Raw genomic sequence first — 16,554 nt, forward strand, 5'->3', positions numbered from 1 at the left:
AGTGAATGAGCGAGCGGGTGCGGCTGGGCCTCACCGCCCAGCAGAAGGAGCGGCGGCTGCCCCTGTACCCCCGGGCACGTTGCTGATTCTCACTCCACCGGCGGCTGCATTTCTGGGACGAGCTCGGCAGCTCTGGGGGACCCCCGGGCCGCTGGCTGCCCCGTCCCATCACGCTTCTCCTGGGGAAACGACTGACGTGGCCTCTAGGAAACCTTCCCTCCCCCCCAACGCCTCACGTGGTTGGTCTGAGTTTGGTTTTCCCGGAAGCACCCAGGAGACACGGATCCGAGTGTGAGTGACGCGCTGGGGAGGTGTGGACCCCTTCAGTGGAGTGGGCAGGGACCTCGTGCGCTGTCAAGGGGCCGCAGGGTGCCATGGGAGCTTAACCCAGGGCATGCCGGGCAGCCCCGTGCAGCACGTGCTTCAGAGTAGCCCGAGGCGCCGGCCACGAGAGGGCAAAACCGGGTTCTGGGGACAGTTCAAGTCCAGATTAGGAGTGTTCGGAGCCAGCACAAACTGCGGTCTTCCAGTTACACACGCCAGTGGAGTTCTCTTTGTTCTTCAGCCAGCGTGGGCTGGATTTTCTGTCCGGAGCCACCCAAGAGCACTAATTGAAAGATTTCTCAGCCTGGGGGCAAAGAAGCCTACTTATTCCAAGGCCAAAAAGAAATTAATTTCAGACTGCCCTGCCAGGATTCAAGGCTGGGAGGAGCGCTCTGGCACAGGCAGTGGCAGCGGCAGCCGCACTTCAAAACGCTCTTCCCACGGCTCGGAAACCCTCTCATCCCAGGGGCTCTTTATTCCGTGCCCAGCACAGGAGCTGCTCTGCACGTGGTCCCAGGACAGACGGCGGGGGAGTGAGCGTGGGGTGGACGGCTGGCTCCAGCCTCCCACCGGCCTCTTCCCTGCGCATTTCCAGCTCCAGGGGGTCTAGCAGGAAGCGAGTGATGGGGTTTGCGTACCCTGCTCTAAGCACTCGTGTTGTAGTTGTGTTGATGACATGGGGATGACTTACCTATGTGAAGTGGAGATGGGTCCTCAACAAACTCTCCCTCCATGCCCACGTTTCCCAGCCCCCTTGTAGTGCCATGGGGCCACAGGACCCACCTGGCAACTGGGACATGAGCATAAGGGCTACATGCCACTTATGGGCCATCGCTTAGAACAGCTGCGTTCCTCTACCTGCTCCTCTGTCATGGTGATCAAGAAGGCCACCTGTTTCAATGGCAAAGCTATAAGACCGCAGTGCCTGCATGAGTTTGGGTCCCTGACTGTGTGAATTGGAGGCCTCTATCATATAGACCATTTACTATAAGCGAGAACAACTTTTATTGCATTAAGCCCCTGAGATGTGGGGGTTACTTGTTGCTGCAGCACAGTCTAGCTTATCCTGACTAATACACATAGTGTATAAAGTTTCCTTATAAAACACAGAACAGAAAAGAAGAGGTGACTTAACGGAAGGAAGAGTAAGTGAAAACTAATAAAAAATGGCAATGATCACAAAGGTGGTATGAGAATAACTGAAGTTAAGGAAGGCTCTGCTAGTGAGTATCAACGCCCAGGTTGGAGGAACTGGGGACGCTGGCAGTGTAAGCACCGCTGTCAAACAACTGCAAGAAACATTCTGGGAAGGACGGGAAGGGGGCAAGGAGGCAGTCGGGGAAATCTGGGTGCATGCACGATCGCACGGCTCTTACCATGGCCAGGGGAACGATGCCCACCAGGTCCTTCTGGCTGACAAAGAGCTCGGACACGGCACTGTCCGTGGTCCCTTTCTGTGGGTACTCGACCTGCCACGTGATGGGCTGTGTCCCCGAGAGGCTGCTGAAGCTGGCTATCTCAAAGTTCATCTGCACAACCTCGTCGAGTAAACTGCTGTTTCTGGAAGGGAGCAAAAGAAGATAGCATTACATTGACACTGTTCAATGGAATGACCCTCTCCTCCCTTTGTCCAGCCCTCTGCCATTGCATCCGGAATATAAGGGCAAAGAAAATACCTTTCAGGGACAGCTCCTCCATGGTTTTGGGAGCACCATCTGCAAGTTAGGGACCTTGGCACCTGGGGTGCGGCACCGCCCACGAGTTAGGGACCTTGGCAAGTGGGGTTTTGGGGGTACTCCCCATGAGTTAGGGACTTTGGCACCTGGGGTATAGAACCACACATGAGCTAGGGTCCATGGCACAGGGGGTCTGGCACCACCCACAAGTTAGAGGCCTTGGTTCCTAGGGTTTTGGGGGCACCACCACGAGTTAGGGACCTTGGCTCCTGGGATACGGCACTGCCCACGAGTTAGGGATCCTGGCACCTGGGTCTGGCACCACTCACGAGTGAAGTGACCGTGCGAAGAGTCCAAGCCTTGAGCGTGACTCGGCATATGCGTTGAGGCGGTTCTTTGGGTTGGGTTGGTTTTTACCAGCTCTTCCAACAAGGAGTTAATCCAGTTCACCTCTTCCTTGCGGTAGGAACACAGATGACTTTTGGACTAAATGGCCACCTCCCTTTAAGGTCAATTTCGTAGGTGTTAGGAGCTGGGGGATGGCCCACCCGGGATCAGCTTCCGCCCCGCCTTGCTTGCCTGTCTGTACCATAGAGGCAGGAAGCAGACCCCTCCCGTCTTGGCGTTCCTTGCAGCCAGATGCTGCCTGAAGCAGTGCCACCAGCCAGACACTCTCGTCTCATGCCTGGGGGTGGCGGTGGGTTATACAGTGGCAGGGTGAAGGGGTGAGGGCTTTTGGGCAAGCAGGTGGGGCTGGTTCTGGGGGTCAGCCTGGTGGGGTCCCTCATGCTGTGGTGCTAAGCGGCTGGCAGCAGTGCTCGGGCTCCTGCAGCCCCTGGCGTGGCTGGTACTCCCTCGTCCAGGCTGAGCCTGACCGTGTCGTGTATAAATTCACTTTGATGACCCTCCTAGAGAGTTTGTGAAATGCCCACTATCCTTTACAGAAACCTTCTGCTTAGAGGGACAGAAGGACTCTGTTGTTGGCCTACTGAGAATTCTGACCTATATAGTAAATTTGGGGAGGGGCACTCCAAATTTGTATTTTTAGCAAGATCAGCCAATGCATGCTGATGCTTACCCATGTTTGGAAACTACTAAGACTCCAAAGGTTTCATTTTACAGATGATAAAGTTTTGGAGCAGGAAGAGAAAACCGTGGCAGAGTCAACACTAAGGTACCATCTCCCAGTTTTTGGTTCAATACTCTTTAAGCTTCTCTTCCGAGAGTGTGAGGCCAAATGTGAAATCACAAGGCACCGACAAGAGATTCTCTAGGCCAGGGGTCAGCAAACCCTGGCACAAGAGCCACCCAATTCAGCCTTCCTCTGGTTTTTGTAAATAGTTTTATTGGTGCACAGCTCTGCCCATTCGTTTGTGCTTTGTTGATGGCTACCTTCCCACTACAACGGCAGAGTTATGTCGCCAAAACAAAGACTGTGCAGAGTACAAAGCATAAAGCATTTATCATCTGGTCCAACTCTTACTCTAGGAGGACAGAGAAGGGACACTTGGAGATGCTTTCTGGAGCTGTCAATGGAATTATTATCAGTGGAAACGAGAAGGAATAAACTGTTTGTAGGGTAGGCCAGGGTTTTGGTGGGTCTTGAAATCCAGGCCGAGGTGCCCGCCATGCCCCTCTGCCTATGCACAGGGACTGCTGTAATAGGTGGGTCAGCAGTTGAAACAGGGTTAGACTCACTTAGAGTTTCCCTACACATGGCTCTTCTGCCCTTGTAGTTGAACTTATCACTCTCTACTGGTTAAATATCTGTCCCAGAGACTTAAATTTTTGATCTGTTTATGTTCCAGTTGAGCCCTGACTCTCAGCAGAGTTGCCACACCCACTGTCCAGTTCACTAGACCCACCCAGGACAACTAACGAGGAGATGATGATGGGCAACGCCCACCCCAAGGAAGAGAGAGAGCCAGCAACTGCAAGCAAGCTGGTTCCACCCACCTGCCCCGTGGGATCCAAGCCCCCTCTCAATTAGAAGCAGGATAGGCATCACCATCCCCAAATCCTCAAGACTGGGGAATGAATGATGGACTAGAGTAGACTTATTATTATTCTATTACAGACTTATTACTATTCTAGCAATGGAAGAACCTTTTATTATCGATATAAAGGCAGTGGCCACTGGAGGATCTGAGGGGAGGGAGAGGGAAGAATAGGTGTAATATGGGGGCATTTTCGGGACATTGGAATTGTCCTGCATGACATTGCAATGATGGATACAGGCCATTATATATTTTGCCATAACCTATAAAATTGTGCAGGATAGAATCAACTATAATGTCAACTGTAGTCTACGGTTAGCAGCAATGCTCCAATATGTATTCATCAACTCTAACAAAGGTTCCACACTAATGAAAGCTGTTGCTAATGTGGGAAATGTGGGAGGGGGAAGGAGTAGGTATAGGGAATTCCCTCTATTTTTTATGTAATGTTTATGTAATCTAAAGCTTCTTTAAAAGTAAAAAAATTAATTAAAAAAAAATAAAGTCAATGGGAGTTGTGATCTCATGCCAACTCTAAAATGCACCATTGTGCCTGTGGCTAAGTAGTATGGAAAAACAGTGGAATGACAGTAGCAAAACTTAGAGTTTCATATCTTACAAGTAATCTTATTCCAAAGACTCTGTAAGTATATATTCCATGTTTGATTTTTCCTGCTTTTGGAAAATGAAAAAAAAAAAAATTTGAAATGGAAAAAAAAATTGGTGGGTAAACAGATAGCAGTATCTCAGCTGGTATCCACTGGAAACAGATGTTGGTTGGAAGCTCATTGCAAACTACATCATTCCTTTGGGATGCAATAATCATGTTTTCGGATGAATTGAAAGGGGCTTTTCCACAGCACAAGAAACACCAAACGTTTTAAAACTGATGCTGGTGCCAAAGTGTAGCATGGAGGAGAAACCCTTGGCTCTGCTGGGGGGCTACGCAGGTAAGGACCCCCCACTCAACGCCCAGGCTTCCTCAGCAGCTGGAACGGGATTAGCAGGAAGGTCACAGCCATTACCCAAAGCCCTGAGACTTGCAAACCTTCTTTAAGCTCCCTGTGCAGGAAGCAGGGCCCAGAGGATTGTGATTTACGGAAGGCTGGGAGGGAAAATAAATCCAGTGTCTGGAACATCAAGCCATGGTCTGTGCAATCCCGGAGAGTGAATTTACTGTCCTTGGAAAATGAGGGAGAAACATCTGGAGTGTTTCCAAACCCAGAGCTGCGTTCTTGGTCCAGCAGACGAGGCTTGCAGGGGGGCGTGTCTGGCCAGCTCAACTCCCTCGGAATCCTTCCCGCTCTCCCTGACCCAGCATCTCTCTCTGGTGATCTACTGACCCTGCTTCAGCTCAGGACTTTTAATCTTGTCCTTCTAGCAAGAATCCTGGGCCCTGCAGTCACCTTCTCTACAACACAGCTGGGTCCGTTGGAGCTGTCTGGTGCTGCTTGGCCAGTTAATTGACTATTCAGCAGCAGATTCATGTGGCTTAGTTCTGGATGTGGCCAAAGTCCAACTGTCCAGAGACCCCAGCCCAGCCCCCCAAGGAACACTGTCGGGTTTGCAATGTGCTTTCCACCAACATCTGTCTTCATTTTCTTTTGCAATTCCTTTTTGGGCCTCACGACAGCTCACGTATCCTCTCTGAGACTCAGTTCCATCACCTACAAATTGGAATAATGGCACTCCCACTGCACAGGGGAGGAAAGTGGCAGGAGAAGAGGCCAGCGCAGCTTCTCCTGCTGCGGGCCACGCCCCTTCCATTGCAATTATGCTAACGTAGGGCATTCAGGAGAGGATAATACCTTAGGACAGACAAAGAGGAGCAGGATTTCTCTTTGTGGCTTTAAAAGGCATCATGCAATGTAGCTTTTGTGAACAACAGGTTTACCTTCCTAAGGTATATTGCGCAAGTAACTTAAGAAAGAAAATAACTGGCTATTCTTGCAGAACGCCCGCTACGGGCCAACCCCTGGACGGCACTCGTCACTCCCAGTCCTGATCGGCACCCTGAGGGGGGACCCTAGGTCCCCGTTTGACCCGAGCCCCGAGCAGGGATCCCTTTCCTTCTTACCAGCAGTGCCATCACACGGCTCGGTCTGCAGACGCGGGCGGGAGGGGCTGACCTGGCCAGCCCCCTCCACGGAGAGCCCACGCAACTTCATCTTGGGTTCAGAATAGAAAAAAACAAAGCAGTTCACAATCAGGCAAAAACTTGGGCTTTCCACAGAGCTGTGCGGGATTCCAGGTCAGAGCACAGTGGGCTAAGGGGGGGTGAGCCTGCTTAGAGCCCGGATGCCAGCGTGCAAGGAGCCGGAGGCCTCACGCCAGAGCAGAAGCTTCTCTGCGTCCGCAGGGGTCTCAGGGTATGCGAGCTAAAGGGGTTCGCCGAGAACCGAACCCAGGGAGGCTGGGGTTGAGACCTGCCTCCGACAGGGGGTCCCTCCGGCAGACGGGCCTGGCCTGGGCTGCGCGCTCACCCCTGAGCCACCGCATCAGTCGCTGCCCACTCCTTATCCCCACTCCACCTTTATCATTTTTTACCTCTAACGCCTGCCCGATGTGACAGAGCCAAATGCAAGGGAATTAAACTCTCTTTCGAGACTTGAGACTTTGGTGCAGGTGAGTGGAGAGGCTCTGTGGTGCCCGTGGTCCCGGCTCTGGACATTTAGGGGCACTGCACCCCTTCCTGCCTGCCAGCGGCTGCCTTACGGGGCCAGGAAGGGGTGCTAGGAACACAGCTCTCTCTAGAACCTCTCTGTTCTAGAAGAAGCATTTCACAGAAGGGCCGTGATGCTGCGGCGGAACCTGCCTTAGGGACGAGGCGTCTGGTGATTTACAAACCGTGGTCCCCGCAGCCCTGCGCGTTGCCAGCAGGCTGGAGGGCAGTGGCCACGCAGCTACCACTGGCCCTTCCCAACCCCCGCGCCCGCCCAGATCCACTCTAGCTCCATCGAGAGGAGCTCCGGTCTGGTGTGCTTTATATGGTGGGCCTCCACGAGTTTTATACTCAAATAACTAAAAAGGAAGGCAGGAAAGAAGAAAGGAAAAGAGGACGAGAGGGAGGTAGGAAGGAAGGGAGGAAGGAAGAGGGACCTGAGGGTTGGAAGCAAGACTGTAAACCGCCAAGCACAGGGACCCGGGCCTGGGATTTCCAGCAGACGTCCTGAGCACGGAGCCGGGCTCTACCAGCTGCTGGCCGGGTGGCTTTGGGCAGCACTGGCTCCTTCTGAAATTGACACGCCACGCGTAGAGCAGAACCTGGCACCAGCAAGCCCTCGACAAACGCCGGGCTCGAATCCACGCTCACGCTCTGTGACTCTGAGTCCTAACGCCAAGCGCAGGGCATACCACCGTAGCTGGCCCGGGGGGTCCCCGGGAGCAAGTCCCAGCAGCGAGCTGATTCCTGCCGGTCGCTGCAAACTGGGATTCACTCACTCTTGGGGCACCACATTTCCTTGCTACCTGTCTCCGCCAGACACGATGTCATGTGTCGGTAATGCTGGGAGGTGGAGAGAGGAAAGCAGAAATCCACCTGTGCTTCTGACTGTGATCACTGCTTCCTCCCCGGGGACTCCAAGCAGTCTGAACTCTTCACCAAGCCTTTGCCTCAACGAACTGAGACCCCTCCACCCCAGCTTTTACGGGGCTGGTGATATTGCTGGAGCCATAAAGAAAGGAATTTAAACACTTAGTGACTCCAGAGAGCACCCAGGAGCCACCACTGCTAAATCAATAGTGTAGATTTATTGTAGTAGCACTTGAAAGAAATTTTCACAATTGGTTTAAAAAAGAGCTCTTACTCAAAGCAAATAAATTCCCCCACTAGTCACAATGAGGTTTGGGCCCCCGGAAACCCAATTTACCGAACCTCTTAGCTGTTAAACTCCATCTGTGTTAAAAAGCCAAAAGGGCTCTAACCTCTCCACTACGGGGTGTAAGGGATTTTAGTTCCAAAGTCATCAAAAACTGTGGACAGTGTAGCGCCAGGAGAAAGAAATGAGACTAACAAAGTGAAGAAATCAACTCGTCACAGGGGAGCGTCAGGAGGACGGAGTCATTTGGCCCAGGCTTGGCTGAATTCATTCCATTTCACGAAGGCAAAGGCCTGTTGGGAGCGGGCAATACGAGTATACACTGAGCTCAGCAATGCCGGCAACATGGCCGCCAGAGCAGAGCCCACTTCCTTGTTCTTCTCCCTCCCTGCTCCTTTGTTCTCCGTTTCCGCCACCGCCCAGACTGATAAGATAGTGCGCAGGCGCAAGGCGTGAAACTAAGGTCTGCCTCCCACCCCGGCGACAGCAACAACCAATCCTTAGCCTCTATTACCTCACTCCCCGCTCCTCCCCCACCCGAGGGTATATATACTTTGCCCCCTTTAATAAAGTTGCAGTTTGATCAGAACCCTGTCTTGCTGTCATTCTTTGTGTCTCTTGTCCCACCATTCTTTCTCGGCAGGTTTTGGGTCTCCATTGCCGTCCCGCGGGCCGGGGCAAAGGCCAAACCCCCCGCTCTGGACATGAGTACCCCAAAACGCCTCATTAGAAAAGGCCCATGGACCCCAAGGTCAATGTCAAGGTCAACGCCAAGGTCCCAGGTGTCGGGAGCTCTCCATGGTGCTGAGGCTTCTCCAGGTCAGCAACAGAGAGCACCTGGAGCTGATGTGCACCGACTTACCAGGAAGGGTGTGAAAAAGAAAGACCAGGCGCAAACAAAGGAGCTGGGGCCCAGACGGCTCTAGAGAGGACACGCTGCTGATGTGCTGCTGCCCAAACTAGCCTTCCACCTCCCTGCTTCTCTGCCCTTAAGAGGAGACGGGACTGGCTGAGCGAAGGGAAGGCACCAGAACCCAATCCCCCAGGGCAACGAGAAAGAATCTGGCTTTCACAGGGGGCATCCGCCTCGAAAACCAAACGCTATTTGCAATTCCATCAATATTGAAAGGGTTAGATACAGGGAAGGAGAAGAAATAAAAGCGGCTGTCCTTGAGTCCTCTTTCCCCTGTTTATGCCCCCGTTACGGGTGGGCAGGATGGAGCTCAGGGTGCTGAGGGAGAGTGAAGGGCAGCAAGACGGAGAGGTCTTTGAAGGTGGCCCTGCTTCACAGAGGCTTAGACGAGATTATGTGTTTGTACTAAAAAAAAATTCATTTTCCCATTCTGGCCACAAAAGCCTAAAAATTTATAGGAGCAGATAAATGCTGAGAAGCTGGAGGGAAGAGGTTACTGTACTGCAAATCATGTTGATGCCAATGACATTGCTTCAAAGGAGAAATGCAAAACCTTCGCATCTTCTAAAACAGGGGCTCGCAACACCTGCTGCACAGGGAGACTAGCCCAGGCCGCCCTGGGCTAGCTGTGACATTCTCAGGAGGTGGCATTCAGGCACTAGTGTTCTCAAAGCTCCTAGGTGATTTTAGCAGGCAGCCATGGTGGAGAATCACGGCTATGCACACAGGCCTTCTCGTTCTGTGATCATTACGCTCCCCACATCTTTGGCTCCTCGTGTCTATGCAGGGAGAGCGCCGAGAAGGTGTAAAGGCCATGGGCTCTGAATTCAGACACCCTTGGCTCTGAAGTCCGACTTTGCCTTCTAGCCAAGGGGTGACCTTGGGCAAGCTACCTAACCTGCTAGCTCTCCACCCAGACTGCACCATGGAGTTACCCCGGGAGCTTTACAAAATTCTGAAATCCTGCTTTTCTGGGTCTGGGTGATGGGAGCCTGAAGAGCTGTCATTAGAGGCCACCCCACACTGACCCCAGCTCTGTAGGTGTTCTGGTCTGCACTAGACGAAACAATCCCACGAGGCTGCTGCAAGGACTAAATGGATAACACACCAAGAGCTTAGTGCACCCAACTACAGCAACGGAAGCGGACTTGGCCCAGTAGTTAGGGCATCTGTCTACCACATGGGAGGTCCGCAGTTCAAACCCCAGGCCTCCTTGACCCGTGTGCAGCTGGCCCACACGCAAGGAGTGCCCTGCTACGTAGGGGTGTTCCCTGTGTAGGGGAGCCCCACGCGCAAGGAGCGCGCCCCGGAAGGAGAGCTGCCCAGCGGGAAAGAAAGTGCAGCCTACCCAGGAGTGGCGCCATACACACAGAGAACTGATGGAACAAGATGGCGCAACAAAAGGAAACACAGATTCCCGTGCCGTTGACAACAGAAGTGGACAAAGAAGAACACGCATCAAATGGACACAGAGAGCAGACAATGGTGGGGGGGCGGTTGGGAGGGAAGGGGAGAGAAATAAATAAAAAACAAATCTTTTAAAAACAAAACAAAACAAAACTACAGCAACATTCATCTGGCACGCACGGCTGGTGACACAGCCCCTCGGTCCTCCCAAGGCACACGTCCTGGGAGTCGCTGAAGACACGAGGTGGAGAAGGACACGCCCTTGCCCCAGCTTGCCAGCCCTGTCCCGAGAGCGCCCCGCGGCCTCACGGCGACATCCACACCTACTCCAAATCCCCTGGACCCTCCCCACCCCTCGCTTTCCTGGGCACGGCGTGGAAGAAGAGTGCAAGCTGCGCTCTGGGGCCAAAGCCCTGGCACGGGTCCTGCACGTAACTGCTAACGAACCCCGGGGAGCCCCATGGTCAGGGGCTGACCTCTAAGCCCAGCCACGGCCGCCCTGACGTGTTTGGAAACAGGGTCTTTGCAGATGGGATGAAGACGGGGGCTGGGGTGGGCCCCAGACGCCACGGCCGGCGCCCTCATCAGGCGAGGACGAATAGGTGGACGCAGGGGAGACAGCGTGTGCGGATGGCGGCGGACAGGAGGGACACTCCCGGGGCCCAGGGAGCCACGGTGGGCTGGCCACCACCGGAAACCAGGGGGAGGCCAGGGAAGGTCCAGGGGATGGCCGCGGCCCCTCGACCTTGAACTCCTGGCCTCCAGGTTCACGGAGGACGAGTGTCTGCTTCTAAGGCTCCCCGCTGGTGACAAAGGTGATGCAGGCCTAGGAGAGCGGCACGCCGCGCTGAGACCTCAGTTGCCTCGCTGTGACACGGGGGTTTCCACGCCGGTCTGGCAAGGCATCGGGTCCATCCACCGGGATGGGAAGAGCTGGTGGTTAACGCACGCTCTGAGGCCGGTACGCGGCGGCTGCTCAGTAAACAGTGCCGTTGCCTGTGGAATAAACCCCTAACGCCTGGAGCCTTTCTTTTTTTAAAAATTTTTTAATTTTTTAATTTAATTTTTTTCCTTCTTTATTTTCTTTTAAATGTTACATTCAAAAAATACGAGGTCCCCATATACCCCCCTCACCCCACTCCTCCCACATCAACAACCTCTTTCATCATCATGTCACATTTATTGCATTTGGTGAATACATTCTGGAGCACCGCTGCAGCACATGGCAGTGGTCCACATTGTAGTCCACACTCTCCCCCAGTCCACCCAGAGGGCAATGACAGGACACACAACGTCCAGCATCTGTCCCTGCAGCACCACCCAGGACAACTCTAAATCCTGAAAATGCCCCCACACCATATCTCTTCTTCCCTCTCCCGACCCTCAGCAGCTGCCGTGGCCACCCTCTCCACATCACTACTACAATTTCTTCCCTTACTAATCGCAATAGTTCCCCAGCAGAACACCAGTAAGTCCACTCTAATCCACACTCTATTCCTCCATCCGTGGACCCTGGGATGGTGATGTCCAGTCCCCCTCTACATCAAGAGGGGGCTTAGATTCCACGTGGATGATGGGTGCGGTTCTCCCGCTTGTGCTGTAGGCACTCTTGCAGAGCCGTTCTTGACTTTTCTCCTTCGGTCTCACCCACGTCCAAGCCCGGCGCACCACCTTCGAAACGCACCCAGGGTCTGAGGGTGCCGCACCGCCACGCGACTGCCCTGGCCCGGGTCCCCGGCCGCGCTGGCCGGGGTCTCTGCAGGGCCTCGCCCTGGGCTGCCGTTTCCACTCCCCTGGGCCCCAGTCCTTCCTCCATGTGGCGGCCAGAGTGACCTGTCCAGTAGTGGCTCAGACCACGCGCTCGCTGGCCAAGCTTCAGGGTCGCCTCTCACTTGGGGCAAACGTCCAGTCCTCACCAGTGTCGGCTAAACCTGCCTGCCCTGCGCCCCCCACCCCTCTGACCTTGTGTGCCCTTGCTCGCTTTCCTTCTTGCAGCTTCCAGAACGCTCCAGGCTCATTCCTGCATCTGCTCCTTCCTCTGCCCAGGATCCCCTTCTTGTGACTGGCCGGTGACGTCCCCACCTCCTTCGGGCCTTACCTTGACCGTGGCTTCCCCACATCACTATCTGAATTTGCAGCCATCAGCCCCTCTCCTCTCCTTCCCTCCGTGCCCCTCTGCTTTATTCTTCGCCGGGGCACTCATTGCCACCTGGCACGCTGTATTTTATTTGTCTTACTTTTTGTCTTTCCCTAGATCCTCCCTTAAAACATAAGCTGCAGGGAAGCCAGTTTTTTTTTACTTGTTTTGTTCACTGCTGTAGGTCCAGCGTTTAGAGTATAACAGACACTTAATATTCATCATGAAAGCATTAGAAGAGAAACTTCCAGAAGGAATGTACTCTGGAGCTTTTCAGTTATGAAGAGGAGTCTCTAGACGGGAGCCCTTCTCCTGCAGGGTCTCCTGGAGGGAGGAGGGGGCTGGCCCATGACCCCGAGCACAGAATGGGGCCGGGCAGCTGAAACGAACAGCAGAGCAGACTGGGCGGGAAACAAGGAAGCTCGGAGGAGGCTGTGACAAAGGCGAGACGCCTCGCTGTGTCCAGGGAGCCCTGATGGTCATCCATCAGGGAACAACGAGCATGCCGGGGAACAACGAGTGTGCCTGTGCACACGACGGACCAGGTCATTCCCACAGATGCAGCCGTGAAGGAGGACGTCTGTCCTGGTGCTCCCCCTGGTCCAGGGCCGGGACGGCCCTGCCCGCCGGGCTCAGCCTTGGGGCAAACCAGGCGCAGAAAGGTGAACTGACCAGTTTAAACCCCCAACGATTTAGCAAACCTGGAACCAGCAGAATAATTTCTCTGCTACCAGGTAGATTGGGGACTTAGGGTAGAAACCAGTTTCCATTACAGAAAACCGAAGGCAGCCGCGCGTGCGCTTAGCACATCGGAGTCTGCAGATTGGAAATGCGCTGCTGCCTGTGTGAGCTGACGCTGCTTACGGTTTAACATGTTTCTTTTTTTTAAGATTTATTTTTATTTATTTCTTTCCCCTCCCCTCCAGTTGTCTGTTCTCTGTGTCTATTTGCTGCGTGTTCTTTGTTGTCCGCTTCTGTTGTTTTCAGCAGCACGGGAATCTGTGTTTCTTTTTGTTGCGTCATCTTGTTGCGTCAGTTCTCTGTGTGTGCGGCGCCACTCCTGGGCAGGCTGAAATTTCATTCATGCTGGGCGGCTCTCCTTATGGGGTGCACTCCTTGCGCGTGGGGCTCCCCTACGCAGGGACACCCCTGCATGGCAGAGCGCTCCTTTTGTGCATCAGCACTGCATGTGGGCCAGCTCCACACGGGTCAAGGAGGCCCGGGGTTTGAACCGTGGACCTCCCATGTGGTAGGCGGACGCCCTAACCATTGGGCCAAGTCCGCTTCCCTTAACACGTTTCTTGAGCGCCCATTCTGAGCCTGGCCCTGTGTGGCAGAGCTCTTATCCCCTAAATCCTGAAAAGAGGGCACCCCTGTTGCCCACTACTGCTCTCCTCTCCTTTCTCACTGTGTTCTCCCCAGTTCATTCCATGCCGCCCCAGACACCCCAAGCATGCCCCCACCTTGACATGTGCATGCGGTACTGCCCCCAGACCTGGGCACGGCTCCCCCATTCATTGCGCTTGCCCCCGATGCCCGCAGCTCACTCATCTGTGGCACTGACCCCTGTTCTCCGCGGACCCCCCGGCCACTTGCTATCACCACCTGATGACACACGCACTTTGTGACTCACCATCTGCCTCCCCTTTCTAGAAAATAAGTGTCATGGGAGCAAAGATTGCTTTGTTTGCTGCTCTAGCCCCACGATCTATCACGGCACTGACCCATGGAGGCACTTGATAAATATTTGTGGCGTGAGTGGAGAATGAGCGATTGCTCCCGGAGCCGAGCGTGTGGAGTCACGCCGCCCTTCCTCCTGCTGGGCAGCTTAAATATTAATTTTCTGCTCAAGAAGGGAGGAGGAGCCTTCGCTGAGCTGGAGAGAAGGGCAGAAGCATCCTTCGAAGCTATCAGCCTTTCCAGAAGCACTGAACTCTTTCCAAGAGAAAAACTAAACGCAGCGCTGGTTGGAGACCTTCCAGAAAAGACACGCTACAAGGTCCACTACTGAAAGTTAGCCTTTTCCGAATATCACAGAAGACAGAAGTTGGACCTGCTCCAATGCTGGCTATTGAATTTTATGCCTGCTGAGCTTCTACTAAATACATAATGAAGAGGCTGAATTAACTATGCAAAAGTATAATTTACAGTTAATGTTTATAATTGATGAGTGGAGGGTCTCTGTGGGAGAATTAACAGCTAAGGCTAAAAGGCATGAGAGGGGATAAAGAAAGTTTGTATTTGTAAAAAAGCAAGACTTTCTCTACTCAGTGCCCACCGCCCCCCACATCCATCCGTCATCTACCGAGAGCCCGTCTGCGCCAGGCACTGAGCTTAGACGCTGGCGAGAGGTGCGTGGGCCGCAGGCCACAGTGGGTGCCGTCTGCAGAGCGGGGTCTGCACGTGCCTATTGGTCCCCCTGGTAAGCGGTTAAGGACACAGCAAGGAGACCATCCAGAGCCGCCCTCGGGCTGCCCTGCCCTTGTCCCTGGGTTGGCGGCATTTTCCAGACATGGAGGGCCTCCCAGGGTGGAGGAAGCAGTCTAATTCTTACTTTGCGCTTCTCCTTGCACGTGAGGGCGCCCGGCACCACCCCCCGGGGAGGGTTTGCGCCCACAGGCCACGCCCGCCTGCCGAGGGCAGCAGCTGGCCACCCGGGCCGCAGGGCAGTGGGACGTGGTGAGGCCGCCCCTTCCTCTCCCTGCACAGCCAGGGCATTTGGTCAAACTTCCGGGGGGATCCTAGCGGCCGCCGGGCTCGAGAAGCACTATCAGTGTCTTTTAGGAAGAAGTTGCAAACACAGTGTCTTCTCCTTCCTGTGCTGAAGTCGGCGGCACGCCGGGGACTGAGTCGTGTCTTCTCCTTCCTGTGCTGAAGTCGGCGGCACGCCGGGGACTGAGTCGTGTCTTCTCCTTCCTGTGCTGAAGTCGGCGGCACGCCGGGGACTGAGTCGTGTCTTCTCCTTCCTGTGCTGAAGTCGGCGGCACGCCGGGGACTGAGTCGTGTCTTCTCCTTCCTGTGCTGAAGTCGGCGGCACGCCGGGGACTGAGTCGTGTCTTCTCCTTCCTGTGCTGAAGTCGGCGGCACGCCGGGGACTGAGTCGTGCTCCCCCTGAAGACGCCCCAGCCTTAAACAGGCCCCTTCGGGTGAGAGCCCCGGTAAGAGGGCCCGGGCGGGTGCTATCAGCTAAGGGGTGGGCGCGGGTGTCAATGAGAGCTTCAAGATCCTACTCGGAGGCGCCAAATGGAATCCGAGTGACCGGAAGAAATGAAGAAGAAACCCGGGTGTGGTCGGGCACGGGAGGCTGGAGTCAGGGAAGGCCGGAGAGGGGGCAAGGAGGCGGCCGCTGGGGAGAGCACAGCCGGCGCCAACGCAGCCCGGGAACCTGAGGCTCCGTCTCAGCCAGGGCAGGACAGCGGGCAGGGCTCAGTGCCCCAGGCTGTGCAGCCGCAGCACTCCCAGGGCCATGGAAAGCCACGACGCCACTCCCCGTGGAGAGCCATGTCCCGCCACTGCCCCTGGAAAGCCATGTCCCACCACTGCCCCTGGAAAGCCACATCCCCGACACTGCCCCCAGAAAGCCACATCTTGCCACTACCTCTGGAAAGCCACGTCCTCACCACTGTGCCTGGAAAACCATGTCCCCACCACTGCCCTTGGAAAGCCAGCCACGTCTCCGACACTATCCCTGGAAACCCATGTCCCCACCACTACGCCTGGAAAGCCACGTCCCTGACATTATCCCTGGAAAGCCACATCCCTGCCACTACCCCTTGGAAAGCCACGTCTCCGGCACTACCCCTGGAAACCCATGTCCCCATCGCTTCCCATGGAAGCCACGTCCCCGTCACTCCCTGTGGAAAGCCACATCCCTGCCACAGCTCCGGAAGGGCTCTGTTTGCTGGATGCTGTTGACTCTCTGATCACCCGCCAGGAGAACTGAGCCCACCGGGTGGCTCTGTGAAGAGGATCTCATTCTAGTTCTAAAGCGCTGGAGGAGCTGACAGGGCCAACAGATGCTAAGGCAAGCCAGAGACGAACGACAGCTGAAAGCCGCTGCTACCTGCAGGGTGGAGGGGCAAAGGGCAGAGGTGACGACCCCGAAGCTGGCGGGGAGAGCCGGCTCCACTTCAAGAGCTAACAAGGGGGAGCTGGGGCCCCCCGAGGAGAAGCAGCTACTGCCCAAGGCATCATCGGAAGCAGAGAGGCAAAACAGCTGCCTTCCCCCTGCCCTCTCCCCAGGGCAGCCACTGCCCGCACTCAGCCCCCAGCTAGCTGGGAA

General features: G+C 54.9%; 1 protein-coding gene across 1 annotated transcript in view; it reads right to left on the bottom strand.

The window, feature by feature from the left end:
• The window catches only part of TMEM132C (transmembrane protein 132C), a 377,044-nt gene that overhangs the window by 74,064 nt on the left and 286,426 nt on the right, over window positions 1-16,554 (bottom strand). The window contains 1 exon segment of the mRNA XM_058281216.1: window positions 1,701-1,884. Within this exon segment, the coding sequence (XP_058137199.1) occupies window positions 1,701-1,884 (184 nt within the window).

This window comes from Dasypus novemcinctus, chromosome 19 (genome assembly GCF_030445035.2).
Source record: "Dasypus novemcinctus isolate mDasNov1 chromosome 19, mDasNov1.1.hap2, whole genome shotgun sequence".
Taxonomy (NCBI): Eukaryota; Metazoa; Chordata; class Mammalia; order Cingulata; family Dasypodidae; genus Dasypus; species Dasypus novemcinctus.